The following is a 21,417-nucleotide window of genomic DNA, read 5'->3' as shown; positions in this document are numbered from 1 at the left end:
GTGAGTGCTGTCGAGAGTGGTCACAATGGAGCACTGTGGGATAGCTCCTGGAGGTCAATACCATCGAATTGCATCCACACTAACCCAAATTCGACCCAGCGATGTCAATTTCAGCCGTAATCCCGTCGTCGGGGAGGAGTACAGAAATCGATTTTAAGAGCCCATTAAGTTGACAAAAATGGCTTCATTGTGTGGACGGGTGCAGGGTTAAATCGATCTAACGCGGCTAAATTCGACCTAAACTCGTAGTGTAGTCCAGGGCTAAGTCTCCAACTTGAAAACAGTGGTGACGAGTCTCATACGATTGATCAATTTGCATAGCTTGGAATTTGGCTACACATGAAGCAATTTCAGGACGTAGCAGGTTCCAACAGGTACACAAATATTGCTTCAAGAAAAGAGGTGCAGGTGATTCCTGGGTAGTAGCATGTGGAGGGTTCCTGGAGAGAAGCTAGAAATTGTCCAGTTTCTGCTGATGACTCAAAATAGATTTGTTAGCTTTTAAGGCATTCTTAAGTATTTACCTAAAGCATTCTGCTAGTCGATTTGTAGCAGAATAGTATGGTGCAGAGCATATGTGCTGAATTTTAATTGAAGCTCGGAACCTGTAAAATTCTTCAGAACAGAACTGAGGTCCAAAGTCACTCACCAACTGTACCAGTAAACTAAACTTGCTAAACAAACTACAGATATGTCCAATGGTCTTAGTGACTGTTGTAGAAGTCATTCTGAAAACTTCTGGCCATTTTGAACATGCAATCTTCTAAAGGTCCAGCAAAGTCCACATGAATATATATTCAAGAAGTCTGAGGCCACGACCAAGGCTGTAGATGAGATGGGTCAGGATCATGCTGAATTTGCTTACACATAGTACAGCACTTTACATTCCTCTCAATAGCTTTGTCAGTCCCCAGCCACCAGATATGACTCCAGACTATGGTCTTCATCCATACAATGCCAAAATCACCTTCATTAAGAGCTTCCAAAACCTGACCCTGAAGTGATTTTGGAACATTCACTCCCATTCTCCATAAAATGCAACTATGATTCACAGATAATTCATATTGATGTGATATGAATTGTGTAAACTGGGGATTATTTTGATCCAATGCCATACCCTGTAGTACCATTCCCTTCATAAGCAAAAACACATTATCCTTAGCAGTTTCTTTGTGGATGTCTGTGCTAGTGATGAGTAACCTATCCTTCAAATTGAGATAGAACACTTCATCTGAGGATACTGGTCTGCATGTAAAACTGGATTCAGCATCGCTTTGAGATCTCCACAAATTTGGACTGAGCCTTCCTTCTTGAACACTGGTACAATAGATGTAGCCCACGCACCGTGTGAAACCAATAACAAGACTCCAATGTTCACTAAACAGTCCAAATCAGCTTCTACTAGAGGCTTCAGCGCATAAGACATAACTCTGGGGTTGCAATATTATGGTTGGCTGTCAGACTTAACAGTGAGCTTCATGACATGTTGCTCTGTCCAAAGATTTTGAAACAGAGCTTGAAGTGTCTGTCCAGTATTTCTTGAAGATTTTGAAGTGCTTTGGTGATCGCCTTGATATCAGTTCAATTCACTTTGAGCATCTCAAGCCAAGATCTGCTAAATAATGGTGGATACTTTTGTTCAGTTACATACAAGGGTAAAACAACTGATAGTCCATATAGTTGAACTTTCACCTGGAGTATCCCTTTTAGGACTAACATTTCAAAACCATGGATGTTTCTTCTTGTGGAACTTGTGACAAAGTCTGGTGATAGGTGGATGCAGAAATCAATGAGACAGCAGCTCCCCAGTATTAAGCTGAATTCTTGTAGGAACTCCTTCTATCAAGGGTGTGACTCGGATCCCGTCTTTGACTCCATCTTCTGATAACACATGCAGTGCTAGGCCTTGATCAGTGTCACTACAGCTCTTGTCTTTTTCTACATTATGAATTCCCAACTTCCATCCTTTCTTAGGTTCAGTTGTCACAGGTGTCTTTTATGTATGTTTACTCTGTTACTAGTTGTTGAACTGTGCGACAGATCATGTTGATGTGTCGCTCCTTCTGCAAGTGACTTGGTGTGCCCAGCAGTCCTTTTCAGCAAGCACAGTTTGTGCAAACTGCCACATGGAAATTCCTTATGTTTCTGTGGTCCTCTGTCTTGCTGATTCACGAGATGAACTTTTCAGTGCAGGCTAAATTGCAGAGTGAAGGAACAGAATATGGACACCGTGTAGAATCAAGCACGTGGGTTTATTATGCACAGCACTGGAGGAGTGTCACCTTGCTTATTAGGCTCAGAGACACTGCCAAACAATTGATTACAATACATTCTATGGATTTTCCATGGGCGGAGGGAAATGACGTGGTAGGCAGTCCCAGACCCCTGGATAGGTCCAACAGCAAGACAAGATAAGCAGAGTAGCCAATAGTCAAAGATTACATAATGTTTTCGCCTATGGTTTCACGTTAACACATGACACTTAATTAGTACACAGGTAAAGCAAAAGGACAAATGAAAAGTATATAGCAATAAAGATTGTCTTTTAGTTGTTCATTTGTGTTTCTAAGGCAGGCACTGGCAATGGCTTGGAGGAGAGGTGCACATCTGTGAGAGGGAGGATATCATATCTCATACTGACATGTTTGAACCTCTTCCATAAACTCAAGGCTGGTGTGTAGGAAGGCACTTCTTCTACAGAAGAAACAGGGCCCCTTTCATTCCTTTGGTCTGTTTGCAACTTTGAGATAAAGCCCCCAATTATAATTTCCACCTGGCTTCTTGCTGACCAAGCTTATCTTAGCAAAAAGCAAGGTTGTCCTTTGTTTGTTCTGCTTCTTAGCTAATATTGTTCACTATTTGCTAGACCTCTGTCTTCTTGAGCAAACTCTGGATTTTGGGCCTGTATGGGCCATCACCTGAGATGGCACTGACCATAATCTGTGGAGCTGCATCCCATCAACGGTCAGGGTCGCCCTTCGGGGTACTGTCATGCACACGGATGGATGTCTCGAGGGGCAGGGCTTTCCATTTAGCTCGATGGAGTGGTTCTGGGCAGTCACACACCAATAGGTACTGTTCATTTGGACCAGCTCCGTGTGTGCCAGTTTCTCAATGATGGCCACTTCGAACCTAGACAAATTCGTTAGAATATTATATGGGCTTGTACACAGAATTTCCTTATCAGAGTGGGTGCAACATTCACTAGGATACAGTGCTCTCCCAGCGACCTCAGAGTATGCAACGCCTTCTATCTTAATAACATGACCCCTCCTTCATACTGGCAAGGAGGTCACCATCCTGGCTCGCTGTAAATGAGGGATGCCCAGAGGTACCAGAAGGTTAAAGAGTATACTGTGACCTGTCCAAACTGGTCTTTGGACTCTCATTGATTCTCTGTTTCCCCATGCCCACGGAGGGGTACTGGGGAGATAGGGTCCCACCACTTCCATAAGGGCTGGGTGGATCCAGCCATCAAGGAGATCATGTGGTGATGGCCAAAGTTTGTCCTGCTCTCCAACAACTCTCTTCCAATGCCTTTATTTTGGTATCATTTATCAGCAGGGTGGTGACTTCTTTACCCAGGTATTTTGTTATATCTAATAAGGTGGATACAGAGGTTGACAGATCCTTTAAACTGTCTAGGATCAATCGACTGGCCTTATTAGTATCCAGTCCTCCCCAGGCATTAGAGATTACAGCGTCTGCCAGCCTTGACTCAAGTTGATCCCTCTTCTCAGCTTGGCGTGCTATGTTATAGGTGTTGCCAACAGAATTACCTGCACCAATGCATCCTGCAATGGTATCTAGTAACCCCTTTTCTGTCTAGTTAAGCGCTCACCAATTTGATTTGTTAGGCTAGTAATATTTCTACTCATTCGAGGCCTGACCTTTGCACACTGTCTGTTCGCTTCCTCTAATGGAATATGCCCCTCGACTCTGTAGGTGTGGAATACTACCGAGGTGAGGACCAGTAGTGCTGGTCCTATCATTACCAATCCTGGTTCTGGAACAGGGATTTGTTCAGGGCATGACACACAGTCAGGTGGTTCCACTCTGTCTCTGATAACTTGGTTGTTACCAGTCGTGGACATTCTAATTTGGGCCATCATTTAACGACGTTCGCCATGCCTTTGGGGTTACCTCGGTCCATGCTTTAAGTGGTAAGCCCTATCCTGAATCAGCAGGCCCAACCTCCACAGGTACCATGTCAGTATAATTGGCACATGATCTTTCATGAGTGTTTGGTTTCTTTCGCACAAAATCCCACACAAATTCCAGTACCGAGGTCTATGTGTTTCCTCCCAAGCCATGTAATTGTGTTCAAATGAGGGGTAGCCCAGGACTTTGTAGTCCCCTTCACTAGTAGTATGCAGCTGTCCCCCTTTAAAGGTAATCCGGACACTGGTTGCATTAAGTATAGACACTGTCCCTCTAAGAGGGCCACAGCATCATCTAAGGCTGTCACCCTGCTCAAAGGGGTAGCTCATGCACTTCCATGATTCCTTCCAAATGCCTCCATAAAACTCCATAATCTCTGGCACCTGACACCAGCGAATAACTGGGCAGTCAGCTGTTATTAAAATTGTGATGTTACTAGTCTTCCTATTGTTATGAGCATCAGTGTATGATTTTATTTGGACCTTTTTACGTTCCACTGTGTGCTCATGTCCTAACCATAGTGCCACCTTTACCTTTGGCCAGAGCTGTTTATTGACCACTGCACGTGTTTTGCAAAAGCTAAGTGTTTCCTTAGTGTGGCAGTTGAAGCGAAGCAAACTCGGAGGACTGGGGCTAGTCACCCACTCCCAGTCCTCCTTTCCACATGGCACACTATTTGCGTCCTTCCTCATGCACCACAGGGACAGCAGGAGCCACAGCAGGAGCCTCCCCATGGTCACTCTGGTTGCCCTGGTCACCCTTTAGTCCTTCCTCTTCCACTTCCTCTTGTTCACCTGTGGAGACACCTGTGGAAACATTGTTAATATTGACAGTTGCTGATTGAAACAATTTTAACTGATTTTGGTGCCTCCAAAAAGTTCCCAATTTGCCCCCAACCTTTGCATGTGTATTAGCAGTCAGAAGGACCCTCACAGGGCCTTGCGACCTTGGCTTTAAAATTCCTTTAACTTCTGGGTAAATACAGCACCTTACCAAATCCCCAACTTCAAATGCAGGTTTGTCCAAACTGCTGTTAACATCCAGCTGGGTTTGATTTTCTTTCACTTGGTTGTATAAATCCTTTAACTCTCTTTCCAGTGCCCTGATGTAATTCTACAGCCTGTCTGCAAAAAGCCCCAACCCCTCCCGCGGGGAGGATCACATTACTAGGCATTCTCATTGCTCTTCCTGTCATTAGTTCAAAGGGTGTCAGCTGAGTCAGCCTGTTTGGGCTTCCTCTGAGCCGATACAATACAGTAGGAAGCATACAAGCCCACCCGTTCCTTGTGTCCAGTACTGCTTTTGTTAAGGCTGCTTTTATTGTTCTATTCATTCTTTCCACCATTCCTGAGCTTTCAGGATGGTATGGTATATAGAATCCTTGCTTTATTTCTAGTGCCTTACATGCCTCTTTCATTACTCGCCCTGTAAAGTGAGTTCCTTGGTCAGATTCTATTGACAATGGCAGACCCTATCTGGGTATTATTTCTTCCGCTAGGATCTGAGCCACTGTTGTGGCAGTACAGTTCTTAGTGGGGAATGCCTCTACCCATCGGGTAAAAGTGTCAATAATTACCAAGATATAAGTGAACCCCCTGCTTTGTGGCAAGGGTCCAGTAAAATCAATTTGCAGATTCTGCCACGGTCCCTCTGGCCGTGGCTGGTGATTCAGGGGTACTTTTTTCCTTCTCCCCACATTCACTTGTGCGCATCACACATCTTTTGAGAAATTGTTCCAGGGCAGCCCTCATTTGTCTCCACCCCAGATGAGCTGGAGAGTGGATGGCATGGAGCAGCAGAGCCCATATGCACTCTGGGGCTACCAGCTTCCCCCTCCCCCACTCCCCCGGCCCATATCAGAGGTGATTTTTATACACATACAAGAACTGCCTTGTTCTTCCAATTTACTTTTCGCTTCTGGGCTTATGGTTGCATATAGTTTTTTTTTAAATTCACCTCTTCCTCTGGTACTGTAGCTGCACAGACCTTAATAGGACTTGCATGTGCAACTTCTTTAGCACATTTATCTGCCCAGTAATTTCCTTTTTGTTCCTCACTTGAGATTTTATGTGCTTTTATCTTTACTACTGCCAGTTCTGATGGTAGTTTGACAGCTTCTGCTAGTCTTTGAACTGCCTCCATATTATTGATGGGCTTGCAGGTTGGTGTTATAAAACCTCTTCGTGATCACACATCCATGTAATCATGCACTACTCCGAATGCATATCTGCTGTCTGTATACACAGTGAGCTTCTTGCCCTCCCCCACTCTCAGAGCTTCAGTGAGAGCTGTCAGCTCTGCCTCTTGTGCTGACTTGGATCCATCCAGCTGTCCTGAAACTATCACTGTTCTGTCACTGAGCTCCACTGCCCATCCGGTGTGTGGCACTCCATTTTCATACTTTCTTGACCCATCTACATACAAAACTATATCTGGATTCTCTAATGGTTCTTCCTTAACTTTTCCCAAAACTTCCTCTGCCCTATCTATGAGACACTCGTGCACCTCTCCTTCTATGTTCAGGTATTCAGCTACATTTATTCCCTTGTCCCTTACTATAGAGAAGTTGGGGTTTTGCAAACACAATATTGATTCCCACTGACTCCTCCGGGCAACTGTTACAGATCTTAGCCGCCCTGTATTAAGGAGATCAATAAGTGTGTATGTAGCACTAATTTCCCCATGAGGGTGTATGATTCACAAGCTTTTACCGCCCACAGTAGAACAATCCAGAGCTGCTACACACTCCTAGTCCCTGGGATACAGGGGGTCTTAAGGTAGATAGGTAAGGACTGCTTGTCACCTGTCTCAGTACAGCTGAGTATTGAGCCTCGCTGTGGCTGCAGTAAAGGTGGAACGGCTTTCCCATATCGGGTAAGCCCAGGCTGGGGGTGGAGGCTAAAGCCTGTTTTATTTTTATAAATGCCTTCTCTTGTTCTGTGCCGCATATTACTGACTCGTTTTCAGGCTTTCCCCCTCTAGTGAGGTTTTGAATCAGTTCCGCCATCTCTGAGTACTCCAGTATATATGTTCTACAGTAATTAAGGAGTCCCAATACCTTCCAGACTTCCTTAACTGTCCGTGGTCTTTTTAACTCTCGAATTGCCTGTTTTCTAACTCCCTGTGCTATGTCATGCCCTAGATATAAAACATGCTGCTGCTGTAACTGAGCTTTCCTCGCGCTTAATTTAAATCCAGCCTCACTCATCCAGTCTGTTTAGGGTTTTTAAATGGTCCTTTTCATTTGAACTGGCAATTAGCAGGTCATCTACATGCTACAGGATCACTGTGTCCCCCTCCAAGGATACTTGTGCTATTATTTCTGCCATTGCCTTGTGGAAGATGGGGGGAGAATTATGGAACCCCTGAGGTACTCGGGTCCAAGTGTACTGCTGGTCTCCCACTGCAAATTTCTCCTGACTCTCCTTTGCAAGGAGAATACTCCAAAATCCATTAGCTGTATCCAGGACTGAGAATACTGAGTGTCCTGGTTTTAGTAAATTAAGGATGGTGGCAGGGCTTGCCACAATAGGATATGCCTTTGGAGTCACCCAGTTGACGTTGGTGGAGGCTATAGTTAACCTCCTGGTCCCGTCTGGCTTCCGGATGGGCCAAATTGGGGAGTTAGTTGTGGAGGTGTTTTTTTTTAATTACCCCTCTAGATTCCAAATTAGTGATTATATTTTTAACTGCCTCTAAGGCTTCTGGTATAATTGGGTACTGCCTGTGGACTTTATGAGTTGGTCCTTTTACAGATATAGGTTTCATGTTTACTAGCCCACAATCTTGTTTATTTGTTGCCCACACTTCAGGGTGAAAGGAACACAGTGTTTTTACTGGACTTCCTCCCCCCCCCACCACTTTGGTATTATTGCTTTACTACTGGCAATCATGGCTATATTTTGAGATAACTCCTACATATGTTTATCCTTTTCCTGTTCTTGGGTGCTAGTTGTATCAGTTTTATTCTGCTTGTTCAGCCACTGACTTTCCTTACCCGCCCCCCCCACACCGGGGGGGAGGGGTGGAAGCAGCTTTCATTTAGGTGGCCGCTCCTTTTACAATTACTGCATGTTTTGATTTTCTTTTTACTTTTACAGTCACGTGCCAAATGTCCAGGCTTATTGCAAGTGAAGCAGATGGTGGTTCTGACTGCATGAACTGTTGCAACTTCCTCAGAGGGGATGGTTGCTGCTACCTTTCTTTTTTTCCTGTTATCTACTTCTGTGGCCCATTTCATTACTGCTGAGTATGTCTCTCCCACTGAGATGCCTAATGCCAGGACTGCTTGTTGGTCTGCAGACAGCCCTTCCTTTAGAATTTAGCATCATGGTCTCGGGATGTTATATTCTCCAGACCTGAATAAGCTCAAAATGCATTTCATTTCTTTTCAGCATAGGACATGGCAGACTCCCCTTTCTGCTGAACCACTGATTGCAAAGCCCCCCAGTTACTGGTCTGGGCTCCTAGAACAGCAGATAGTTCATTCCTGAATTCTGTTACAGTGCCTGCATCTGGGTTTGGAATTCCTGCTGGTTCTTCAGTCCAATCCCCTCCCGCAGGGTTGGGGCTATGATCTTCAGCCCAGTGCCCCATCTTCTATTTATCTTCTAAGTTGTCCCACACATCCCTGGGGCATTTGACATGACCAGGATGTGAACATCCTTCCTATGGAGGCCGTGTATTTCAGTAAGGCCATCCAGCTTGTCCCAGAACTCAGTGTTTTTGTTATCACTTTTGAGTTTGGGTAAATCAGACAACAGTGCCTGTTTTTCCTGGGGGGCTGAAGGGATGGTAGATTTCAGTGGCTTCTGTCCTGAGTCCCCTTACTTGTTCACCCTCCGCCTTAACATTTCTGAACCTTCTTAGCTGTGTTTTGATTGGAGCCATACACTGTACTTGCTGGGGCAATTAATCCTTGTGGTGCCCCTTCATTAGCTCTCTGGGGGCTTAAATTTGGCCTTTCACATGAAATAATGTATGGAGGGGGGTTCTGTTCCTCCCCTTTGTCTTGTGCTGCTGAATTTTCCCACAGATAGTTAATCAGTGGCGCCGTTGTTGGGGTTGGCTGACAAATGCCGGGAGTGGGCTCTCCCCCTCCTACTCTGGGCGTGTGTCCCAGGCATGGTGAATGTAGTTCTTTTGTTCTGGGATCTTTCCAATTTCCTGCCAATTACATGGTTTAAAGCACAAGCTCTTATCCTTCACAGCCTATTCTCAGATTTTAAAGTTGCAATTTCTCTTTCTTTTAGGTTGAGTATATCCAATATCACTATTACTGCCTTGTCTGTTTTGTCACTTTTCTGATTATTCCACCAAGTAACCAGATCTGCCTTTGGTCCGGAAGTGGAATAGTTTGTTTTTTTAGCTGCTGTTTGTTGGGTTTTGACATGTTTATACTCCAAATATTCTCGAGGGCTGATTATCGCCTCTCCTTTTGATGCCATGGGCTTTTACTCACCCTGGCTGCTGACCTTGTTTGGAATGTACATCTTCCCTCTTATTTCTGTGGTCTCAATCTCCACAAATGTCAGCCTTAATGGGGATTTACGTTTCCCCTTTTGAATACTGTGGTCTAAATCTCCACACTGACAGCTTTGATGGGGATGCACATTGCCGGCCTTATTGGAGACTTGTGCTATTCGAAGGCAAGTACGTCGCATGCCGAGGGTGGGGGGGGGGCACTCCCCTAGGGCTTGCAATGTTACGTGCAATGAGGAAATGGGACCACCAGTTTGTACTGCCTACCGCTCGTGTACCCAGCCAGTCCTGGGCTTAACTCATAGCCAATCGCTTGCTGGTGGTTTGTCCAAGTCCTCCGTAACACACCCCTTAGTTTAAACAGTACATAACCCTCTTGCACGTCTCCCCTCCCAACTGGTACCTTTATTAACCCCTCTGTTTATACTACCCGTGTCTAGGTTCCTTTGCACTTAAATTTAAAAAGTGAGAACAAGATGTGTCCGAAAGGGGATAAGAGACTTCTATCCCTGGCCTAATGAAGTGGTAAATTAAACATACTCACCTCGTTTTGGATTTCAGTCTCAGTTCCTCAATCAGTTCACAAGCTTGCATCCCGGGTGAGCCCCCATCTGAAGGAATAGAATATGGACACCGTGTAGAATCAAGCATGTGGGTTTATTACGCACAGTGCTGGCGGAGTGTCACCTTGCTTATTAGGCTCAGAGACACTGCCAAACAATTGATTACAATACATTCTATGGATTTTCCATGGGCAGAGGGAAATGACAGGGTAGGCAGTCCCAGACCCCAGGATAGGTCCAACAGCAAGACAAGATAAGCAGAGTAGCCAATAGTCAAAGATTACATAATGTTTTCGCCCATGGTTTCAGGTTAACACATGACACTTAATTAGTACACAGGTGTTTTCCTTTAAAAAATATATACAGTGTGTTAGTATAAAATATATATGTTGAATTCTGATTTGGGATCCATAGGAATGAAGTAGCTCCCCTGATTGTCCGACAGGTACACACCTAGGAGTTAAAGCAAAAGGACAAATGAAAAGTATATAGCAATAAAGATTGTCTTTTAGTTGTTCATTTGTGTTTCTAAGGCAGGCACTGGCAATGGCTTGGAGGAGAGCTGCACATCTGTGAGAGGGAGGATATCGTATCTCATACTGACATGTTTGAACCTCTTCCATAAACTCAAGGCTGGTGTGTAGGAAGGCACTTCTTCTACAGAAGAAACAGGACCCCTTTCATTCCTTTGGTCTGTTTGCAACTTTGAGATAAAGCCCCCAATTATAATTTTCACCTGGCTTCTTGCTGACCAAGCTTATCTTAGCAAAAAGCAAGGTTGTCCTTTGTTTGTTCTGCTACTTAGCTAATATTGTTCACTATTTGCTAGGCCTCTGTCTTCTTGACCAAACTCTGGATTTTGGGCCTGTAAAAAGAGCTGACACAGTCTATATAGCAGGTTGTAACATAAACAGCATATGGATTTTATCCCTTCACAGAGAATCCCATCTCTGTGGTTTCCATTGCAACTGCTACATCAACAGCCTTTCTGAATGTAACCTCTGTTACAGCCAGTAACTTCATTCTAATGTGGTCATTGTGTAACCCAGAGACTAACTGGTCATGCAGGGCATCACTTAATGTTTCTCCAAACTGACAATGCTCTGACAACTTCCTGAGAACGGCAACAAACTGTGCTACCGACTGTCCACTTCCCTGATGTCACTGATGAAAACACTATCATTCAGCTATCATCAATGGGATAGAAGAAAAATATTCCTGCATTGCTGCAGTAATTGCAGCATACATGGCAGTTCTGGGCATAGTTGGAGACACAGCAGTCCATATGGCATCACTGTCAGTAAGGTTGAAATTCTTTGTCCATCTGGAATGGTGTTGCAGGTTACAAATTGCTCAGAACGTTTGAGGTACACCACCCATTATTCACCAATATTGCCCATAAAAGCTGTCTTTTTACTGCTCTCCTGTAGAACTTCGCACCTCCTGGACTTCTCTTCCATGGGGAAATTCTTTCTTTACCTCCCCCCCCACCCCCAATTGTACACTATCTTCTCTGGATCACCCTCTGCTGGCTGTGTTCTTATACTGCAAAATTCAGAATTCTTCCTTTGGCTGCATTTGGGCTCCCTCTGCTGATTATAGATGCTGTAGTGCAGGCTAAAGGCTGTTTGCCTGCCTGCTTGCACCTGGTCAACAAAGATGGCTGCTTGCTTCTACTTCACTGTCTTGTTTGAACAGCTCCTTTGTTCTGCTTCTAATTGCCTACTTCCCCCTCTGTAGCTAACTAGTTCCCAGGAACAAAAGTCTGTTACCCTGTGTCTCTAGGTGAACTTTGTTCCCCTTTCACAGTATTATCTGCTCACTCTTTCTCTTTGTTGTTCAGGTAATGGGAGCACTGGACGCTCATGGGATATAAATCCTGTGTGGCCAATGTTATATTTCTGGACCCAGCAGAGAAGGAGAGAGTCACAGACACAGAGGGAACTGATAGAAAGACAGCTGTTTGCTGTGCTCGCAAAACTGAAACTAACACAAAAGTGAGATTTTGCACTGCAGAGGGCAGAGTGCTCAAACATTTAAAAGGGACAGTACATTACAGGAATAGATCCCAGGGCTCTTCATTTCCCAGTCCAGTGCCTTAGCCACTAGACCAGGATGCATCCTTATAGAACCTAGTGATGTAGGTTGCCTCCTCTCCCTTAATGACAAGCCTGAGTGTTGGGCTATATTTTGCTGCTGCTTCTGCCAAGCTCCCATTCACTTGTGTAGACTCCAGTCTGCTCAGGTTACTCCAAATCAGTATTGTAAAGTTCAGACTGTGCACAATGAAATAGGAGATAATGAGCACTGGCTGGTAGAACTGAAATCTTAGCCTAGTAAATTGGTACAATTAGCTGGAAAGGTTGGGATCTGTGACTATCCTGTAAGAATAACACTCCATTATTGTTGACTTACATTCCAGTTTCAAAGAAATGTTCCGATGTGGCAAGGAAAAAACAGCCAGAGAACAGGCCTCAGCACAGGTGATTAAAGAGGAGTACGCAAAGCTTGGGCCAATAAGGTAACACAGACGGCAAAACACCAGGCCATTTCAAAACAAGCACAGATTTAAATTTAAGGAAATCCAGACACTAACAAATTGTGCTTTTGCTGCAGCTACCCAGAAATTGCTACCCTTGTCCTGTTCATTTTAATGGCCCTCTTGTGGTTTACCAGAGAACCTGGATTCATCCCTGGATGGTCTTCTCTTTTTCCTCAGTAAGTAAAACAGCTGAAATACCAACAATGATTGTACTGTATTTAATTAAGGGTATGTCTTCACCACCCGCCGGATCGGTGGGCAGCGATTGATCCAGCGGGGATCGATTTATTGTGTCTAGTCTAGATGCGATAAATCGACCCCCGAGCGCTCTCCCGTCGACTCCTGTACTCCAGCGCTGCAAGAGGCGCAGGCGGAGTCGACGGGGGAGTGGCAGTAGTCGACTCACGGCGGCGAAGACACCACGGTAAGTCGATCTAAGTACGTCGACATCAGCTACGTTATTCATGTAGCTGAAGTTGCGTAACTCAGATCAATCCCCCTTCCCCCCCCCCAGTGTAGACCAGGGCTAAGTGTTTGCATTTTCTTCCAGATTTAAAGTGAACTTTAGTACTTGTGAAAGGCCATAGACTGACAGCAGTGGAAATCTGTGTTTATCTACAAAATGGGTACAGCACAGGCACCAATATTATTTCTTTATACCGTATTGAAAATGTACTAGTACTAAAATGGACTAATTTTACAGAACAAATTCAAGGACATGGTGGACATTTGAGGCGCTTCAGTCTACTTTCAGACATGCCCAGTGAGTGAGACTGACTAAGAGGGTGGGGATTTTGTAGTTATCTGAGAAATGAGATTAATTATGAGTGGACACATCTTGGTGGTTCTTTTGAGTATGTAAAAATGTGCTTTGTTTAACTCGCTGCTTATCAGCAATGCAGAGAAATGAGGTTTTAGGGTGGATTCGAATGCAGAGAGTGGTTGTGATTTGGTGAATAACCAATGAGATGACCAAACCCAAACAAGTACAGCAAGCTTCTCCAGACTCTTCCCACCTTCCAGCTGAACCTGGACGAAATACCTCCAGGAGGAAAAGGTATTTCAATTTCCATGTTCTTTCAGTCCTTAGCCTCTCTGCTGAAACTCCAAACAGTGGTGTCAGATGTGATGTAGACAACCACTTACTAGGAATTCAGTTGAAAGCACCACCTTGTTTCAGTCAAAACAGAAAACAAACCTCTTGAACCATCATGACCAGTGTGTTACTTAAATGGAATAACCACATGTACATAACCTGTGCCCCTTTCTCACCTTCCCCTTCCTTTTTGCCTGCATGCAGTGTTGTTTTAGTCATGTCAATCCCAGGATATTAGAGAGTCAAGGTGGGTAAGGTAATATCTGTTACTGGACCAACGTCTGTTGGTAAGAGAAACTTTCAAGCTTAGACAGTGTTCTTCTTCAGATCTGGGAAACTAACTCAGGGCAGGTCTACACAGTGCAGCTGTACCACTGTAGCGCTTAAGTGAAGTCTCTCCTGTTGGCATAATTAATCCACCTCCCTAAGAGGCAGCAGCTATGTCGATAGTAGAAGCTCTCCTTTCATCACAGCACTGTCTACACAGAGGGGTAGGCGGTTAGGTCAGTATAATTACATCACTCAGGAGTATAGATATTTCACGCTCTAAGCGACATAATTATACCAATATAGGTCTGTACTGTAGACCTGGCCACAGAATGTCACAGCTGAAAACAAGGTGGAACGAATTGTTTAGCACCTGTAGTTAACACATATTTCAAGGGACCATTCATGGCGAAGTGGCCCATTAACACTTCTCCAGTTGGGGAGGGGGCTGTTTATGGCTTATTACAACAATCTATAATCCACTAACAACTCTCCTGAGCTGCTTTGCCTTCCCCCCTCCCTATTTCTTTTCTCCCTCTGACTGGAGGGGTGTTAATGGGCCACTTTAACCACCTTGTTTTTCTTTTTGCTGGTTATGTCTTCCATTTGGATTCGAAGGTGTTGGGGGCAAGGATCTGTCCTTTTGCAGTTTTTCTGTGAAGCAATTAGCACACTTGTGTGTGTCATAAAATAATAAATATCAATAACTTCATGCAGACCATAATGCAGCCACCAAATAGTGCATCTTTCGGTTATTTCTGGGCTTGGAAGGAATCCATCTGGCAACCTACATTAAAATGTCCTATAACACTTTACCTGATGCCCTCCATCCACTCCTCCCTGTCCTACCTCACTCTTACATCGACTCCATAGTTTCCACACACAACTCTATCTTTTCATCCATTCTCAGGTATTTTTGCACTTCTCTCAAACAGCCATATTTATCCCACACATGCCCAGGCTTGGCTCACTCCTTGCATCTTCTTTGTCTGCTGCTGCTTGTGTACCCTGAATGACTCTTGAGAAAATCCAGAAACTAGTTCTGCATGATTCCTCCACACAAGTGCACTCTCTGCTTTCAACGCCCTCCTCAACCTGCAATATCTGACTCACTTCTTCTTCCAAAAAAAAAATCAGTGTGAGCCGGTGTGAAACAATCCCCCTCTCTCTGCCCCATTTCCCACAGCCTGTCATTTTCTCCTCCTTTAGCATGATCTCTGGTTCTAAAGTGTCCAACCTCCTCTCATTTGCATGTCCTTCAATCCAGTTCTGTCTCCTGATCTTCTCAACTCCTCCCTTTTCATCACCCTTCATCTCATTCTCTCAAAAAGCCTGTATTGACCCCACTTGCTTATCCAGGTATCACCCCATCTTCCTTTTCTTCTTTTTTCAAATTTCTTGGGCACTTCATCAATAACTCAACTCCATTCTTACCCTTCTTGGTCTGTCAGCTGCCTTTGACATGTTGATCACTTCACTATACTGAAAACTCTCCTCCCCAAGCTCACTATTCTCTCATCTCTTCTGGTTCTATTCCTACCTCCCTAACCAATTCTTCTGCATATCCTCTTGTAGCTCCTCCTCCTCTTCAACTCTCCAGCTGTCTGTTGTTGTTCCCCCTGGAGCCTGTCCTTGGCCCCACTCTTCTCTCTCTATATATCCTCTCCTTGGGCAAACCTCGCTCTGCTAGCTTTAAATACTATCTATAATGACGCCCAGATCTATATCTCTATCTCAGCTGGGATAGTAAGTTCTCTCATTACTGTCTATAAATACCCACACACACACACACACACACACACACAGTCGCTTGCTTTCCCAAAACGTACACCGGGATGGTATCATAGGGAATAATTAGTTAATGGTTGTAACTCTTTGAAAAAGTAAAGTGTTAAGTAGAGTTATTTTGTGACACCCAAAGAAAGATCATCAGTTTATCCTGATCGGTATAAAGCATCTTGGAGTTTTAAAATTGTTTTTTTATCTTTTAAACATATTTCTTCAAACAGTAGCAAAAATGCACAAAAAAAAAAATCTATCCCCACAGCAACAATAGAAGAGCTTCTGATCTTGCTCTTGCTCTTGAAGCAACATCTTTTTAAAAAAGATTTTAAAGTGCTGAGCTAATCAAGCACTCAGCCAATCAAGCAATCAAGCTGCCTTGGCCATGCCTACCTGCTTTAAAATAGCATGTAATGTTCAGATAGCACCACTGAATGACCTATCCCTGATACTAAAAAAGCAATTGTAAACAGCTTGTTAAAGGTGCACACCCTGATATGTTCCTATATTATCTTCTCTGTTTATTGTTTATCAAACTATCTTGATCTTAAAAAGAGATAAGTGGAGTGTAACTATACTATTCACTAGTTACAGGTACTGCACAAGTGTGTTACTTGTGGATGTCCTTTAATGTTTTCATTTGGAATAGAATGCAAACATGTGCCATTTCACATTAGGCTAAATCATGTTGTATTGTATGATAGCTGACCTAACCTGTTGAAATACAAAGCCTGTACTTCTTTACAATGAAAGCATAAGAAATAACATGTCTTGCTATTCAGTATTCTTCTTGTTATAATTAATTAATTGTGTAATAATTTCCATAAAAATGAGCAGTTATATTCTTATTCTTACAGTCCTCCTTAGATTTATCATAAATATAGTTTTGTCCAAGTTTTGTACATTGCAGTTTCAGCAGGGAGTTGAGAATTTGTTCAAGGGGTTGAATTACTTTCATTTTAATATAATAATGTACTGTGGAGTGTGTGCAAGGATGACATATATTGATTATATTTTATTACTCAATTCTAATACTAGGCCATCTACATGCATTTCTGGAAGGTGTTCAGAGACCACAGTGATGAATGTGGGACAAGAACCTGAATAGAATCATTCACATTAGGTTGCCACTGGGCCTATTTCCCAGAATTGCTTCAAATCAGCCCATTGTGAGATTTCCTTACAGGACAGTACTGAGCTGATATATGGGGCAATTATTTTTATAGGACCTCGTGCTGATACATATTTTGTACCCATGTATCACAAGTCAGGCAAATAGGTGCTTAAAAATCCTATATTTCAATACACTGTGATCTTTGGAAAACTACAATTAGAGAGACACCCATGCCCATCAGGCCAAACAGCAGTGACAGCTGCCATTTTTTAATTCCAGTTCAGGTACTGTTCTCCTTTTAAATCCATTTCTGTGTATGCAATATTGTCCCAAGAGCAGATTTTCCAGGAATAATGCAATTGCATCAAAAAATCTAATTCTGTAACCTCACTATTGTTCACAGATGTGTCTGCTGCCTGGACATGGTAGTTGCAGGCATTATATCATTACAAGCCGAATCCTACATTCCAGTACAACTCCCAGTGAGTTCATACCAGAGTGCAGAAATGGATCCTCCTATAAATTTCTGCTTGGAATACCAGGGAGTATGTGGCTGTGTCAGGGGTGAAAGTAACTTAAAGGACTTACCGGTACTCCAGAGTCCTGAGCAGGGGTGTGTGGCCTCGACCGGAAGAGGTGTGGCCTCAACAGGAGGAGGTGGGGCTGGGCCCTTTAAATCAAGATTTAAAGGCCCCAGGGCTCCGGCTGCGGTTGGGAGCCCTGGGGCCTTTAAATCACCCCCAGAGCTATCAGCTGCAGAGGCGGCTGGGAGCCCCGGGGCTCAGGGGCGATTTAAAGGGCCCCGGGCTCCGGCCGCTGCTACTGCAGCAGAGCTCCGGGCCCTTTAAATCACTGCCGGAGCCCTGCCGCCGCTACCCCAGGGGCTCGGGCGGTGGTTTAAAGGGGCTGGGGAAGCCGGTCCGGTCCGGCTTACTTTCACCTCTGGGCTGTGCTAGGAACTGATGAAGCTAGTGGGAAAGTTGAGCAATATTCTCACATGAGTATTGTACATGCGGCCATAAGGATATTTTAGTAGCAGGGACATTAATGTGTCCTACATATTTCTAAAAATAATAGCTTGCAAAAACAAATCTTTTCCGCGGTAGCAGACAACAGAACAAAAATATGTTTAAAGCACACTCCCAGCATTTATGGACCGTTCCTTTTTTTACATCCTTAAGAAGCTAGCTAGCAGCATTCCTTTCACATGAGAGTTTGTGGGACAAAATTAGTTTTAGAAGAGCTATGAGGTGGTTTCAGTGCAATATTCATATTAAAATGTCTTTGAGTTTCACTCAGCGCTGTTAATAAATCTAGGATTCCCTAGGTTGCCCTGTTGGATTATACAATGTTATAAAGTGTAAGAAAGTGTGATGTTTTATTCCAAGGAAATAACTAACATAATACAAAACCTAAGGGCCAAATTATTTCTGGAACATACTAAATCAGGATAGGACCAGAAATATGTGGAAATGTGGCATGATGCTGCAAGGAAAAATACTCTGTATCAATCCAAAAATAAGGAGATCCCCCCCCCAAAAAAACCACTAACAAGACATTGGCTCGGATCCTTCTCGCTCAAGCAAAATTCTCATTCTACTTAATGGGAGTTTTGGCTGAGTAAGAAGTGCAGAATTGGACACAATCGACTAGATCTTTGCCTGTGCCTGAGAAGCACACAGCATAAATTGGGTGAGTATTTGTGTGTTAAGGTGGTATAAAGTTCACCTTTTCATTCCTCTGATCCTGAGCCTGCTCTATGCTGAGCTGATCCCCTGTAGTAAACAGAGCAGTGTAAGGGCTACTCTAATTTGCACCACTTGCAAACAGTTCCAAGGAGCTGAAAATGCACCAAGAGATAAGTGCGGCATAGGGGCACCCCACACTCTATGGTTATGCCTCCTACGGTGGCAGCAGAGAGAGGTTGCCATAAAAGACTCCATGTCATCTCTAGATCATGAGAGGATTCCCCTTTGGGCAGGAATGATCTTCCTGGGACCAGTTACATTGGCTCTATTGCTAGATTCTACCACTGGGAGAAGTGCAAAGCAACTATATTACACCCAAGAATCTGGCCATTTTTTGTGTGGAAATGGGAATCTTTAAGTACCCTATAACTACAGATTTATAAACTTGATAGAATGCGACAAATTACTGTACAGTCACATGCAGACTAAAAGGTTTAGTATTTATAATATTGTTATATAATATTTCTACAGAATATTTATTTTTCCTGGAGCTGTATATCCTTTATTCTTTCTTTACTAAATATACATTTAATCTCTCCTTAGATACCCAGGTTTTGCTACAGATTCAACAGCTGCCTTAATAATTGGCCTCCTCTTCTTCGTTATTCCAGCAAAAATTTTGTCTAAGACTTCAAATGGAGAAAACAGTTGGGTATATTTTTATTGGAGCTTTGCTAGAGCAAGGACTGTAGGTGACCCTATGTGAATATAATTCAGTGTTTGGTCTAGGAAATCTATCAGGTATTTAAGCCCAACAGGTACAGATTTTGTTAAACAAAAAGAAAAGTGGATAGAGGGTGGGAGTTGTTAGAAAAACCTGATAGAAATAGAAAAATGTTCATGATATCAATTCAAATAGTTTTTGTTCCCATTTAAACCTCCCCCTGCAGTGCTAGAAACCATAACACAAGAGCACTGAGTTAACTCCTGAGATCTAGGGCTCGACTTCACTACTGGGGTAATTCAGCCTAAATTACGCTACTCCATCTATGTGAATAACGTATCTGGAGTCGACGTAGTCTAGGTTGACTTACCTCGGTGTCTTCACTGCACTGCATCAACGGGATACCCTCTCTGGTCGACTTCCCTTATTCTTCTCGAGGAGCTGGAGTACCAGAGTTGACCGGAGAGCGCTCTGCCATTGATTTAGCATGTCTTCACTAGACCTGCTAAATTGACACCCATTGCATCAATTGCAGCAGTGTCAATCTCCCTGGTAATGATGACAAACCTTCAGAAAGCAAAATTGACCTATGAAGAGAAAATGATACTGAGCTTCATTTCAGTGTCCAAAGCGAGTGAAAACCAAATAGAACAAATTAAAAATAGCTGGATAAGTGGCGAGAAGTACATTTGATTGTTAAAATTTTTTGGGCCAGATTTTGTTCAGTTTCACTCACGTAAATCCAGATTAACTCCATGTAACACTGAATGTTACTTTACATATTATTGTTGCTATCGTACATAAACTAGCTACATGTGTTCATAAAAAGGGTTCACTGATATGTGCATATATGGGCCGGATTCTCATTTACAATAAGGTGGCTTTACATAGCTTTGGCAGTGGAAAGAGGTTTTTAAAAGGGCATATTGGAAAGGGGCCTTGAAATTTACACTTGCTTTAAGGCCCATTTACACTGGTAGAGTTGTGTAAAGTCTCTGTAGCATAAATGAGAATCAGAATTGTATATATATACTTTTTCCTAGATAAAAAGTGGGGGATTTTTTTGTGGGGGTGTTATTGGTTTGTGGGGGGGGGTTTCTTTTCTCACTAGGGGACTAATTCTGCCACCATCACAATGAGTAATACCTTAGCAGGAAATTAATTCCTTGCCAAGGAAATCAAGTGGTAATACTTGCAGAGTAAGAACAGACTCAGTGTAAGGGCAGCAGAAGTTCACTCGAAGTAGGATCACTCTTAGTGATCCAAAGCCCATTGAATTCAGTGGAAAGCTTTCCATTGACTTCAGTGGGCTTTGGATCAGACACTAAAGTTTGTTTTTTAACAAAATATTTTCAGCTCTTATTTAGATTAACCTTAGGAAAATATAAAATGGTGAATGAGTCTATTTTCATTCCCTTCTTCTGTTTTAGAAAGTAATTTACCTAGATTAGAATATGACCCGAGTTTGAATTCTGTACATACTCAAAACTCCTACTGATATCAGTAGGTTTTTTAGATGAACAAGGAATACAAGATCAGACCCTAAATGTGTCTCAGTGAAGCCCAGAATTTACACTGCAATCTGTTTAAATAGAGTAGCCATCTTGCTGCATTAGTCTCATCAATAGCTATCTTTCATAAGGGGGCAGCTTCTCAGCTGGTGTAAAGTATCATGGCTCCACTGAAGTCAATGGCGTAATGACAATTCACAGCTGCAAAGGGTCTGCCCCAGGAAGTTCAAGATGATCAGAAGAAAAGCCTTCCTAATTTGATGATAAAGATTTGGCTTTAAATATTTCACTTGTGTATCTGGAGAAAAGCTGTATCAAAAGGTCTTTTAAAAACGTTTTTTCCCCTAGCTGTTTTTGATTACACTCCGCTGATTACTTGGAAGGAATTTCAGTCATGCATGCCCTGGGAGATAATGATTCTTGTTGGTGGAGGTTTTGCACTGGCAGAGGGCTGTGAGGTAATGCAATTTCTACAAGATTCTGAACAA

The 21,417-nt window shown here is 43.2% G+C and overlaps 1 protein-coding gene and 1 long non-coding RNA gene across 2 annotated transcripts in view; one reads left to right on the top strand and one right to left on the bottom strand.

Annotated features, from left to right (window-relative positions):
* The window catches only part of SLC13A1 (solute carrier family 13 member 1), a 59,942-nt gene that overhangs the window by 33,714 nt on the left and 4,811 nt on the right, over positions 1-21,417 (top strand). The window contains exons 9-12 of the mRNA XM_027825594.3: positions 12,628-12,726; positions 12,822-12,923; positions 19,298-19,401; positions 21,278-21,387. Coding sequence (XP_027681395.2) covers positions 12,628-12,726; positions 12,822-12,923; positions 19,298-19,401; positions 21,278-21,387 — 415 coding nt within the window. The remainder of the gene's footprint in view (positions 1-12,627; positions 12,727-12,821; positions 12,924-19,297; positions 19,402-21,277; positions 21,388-21,417) is intronic.
* The window catches only part of LOC122466473, a 31,580-nt gene continuing 12,921 nt past the window's right edge, over positions 2,759-21,417 (bottom strand). Inside the window, exons 2-3 of the long non-coding RNA XR_006291995.1 lie at positions 10,187-10,253; positions 2,759-4,967 (exon numbers count right to left, since the gene is read on the bottom strand). This is a non-coding gene — a long non-coding RNA (uncharacterized LOC122466473). The remainder of the gene's footprint in view (positions 4,968-10,186; positions 10,254-21,417) is intronic.

Source organism: Chelonia mydas, chromosome 1 (genome assembly GCF_015237465.2).
Source record: "Chelonia mydas isolate rCheMyd1 chromosome 1, rCheMyd1.pri.v2, whole genome shotgun sequence".
Lineage (NCBI taxonomy): Eukaryota > Metazoa > Chordata > Testudines > Cheloniidae > Chelonia > Chelonia mydas.
This window is presented reverse-complemented; position numbering and strand designations above follow the sequence as displayed.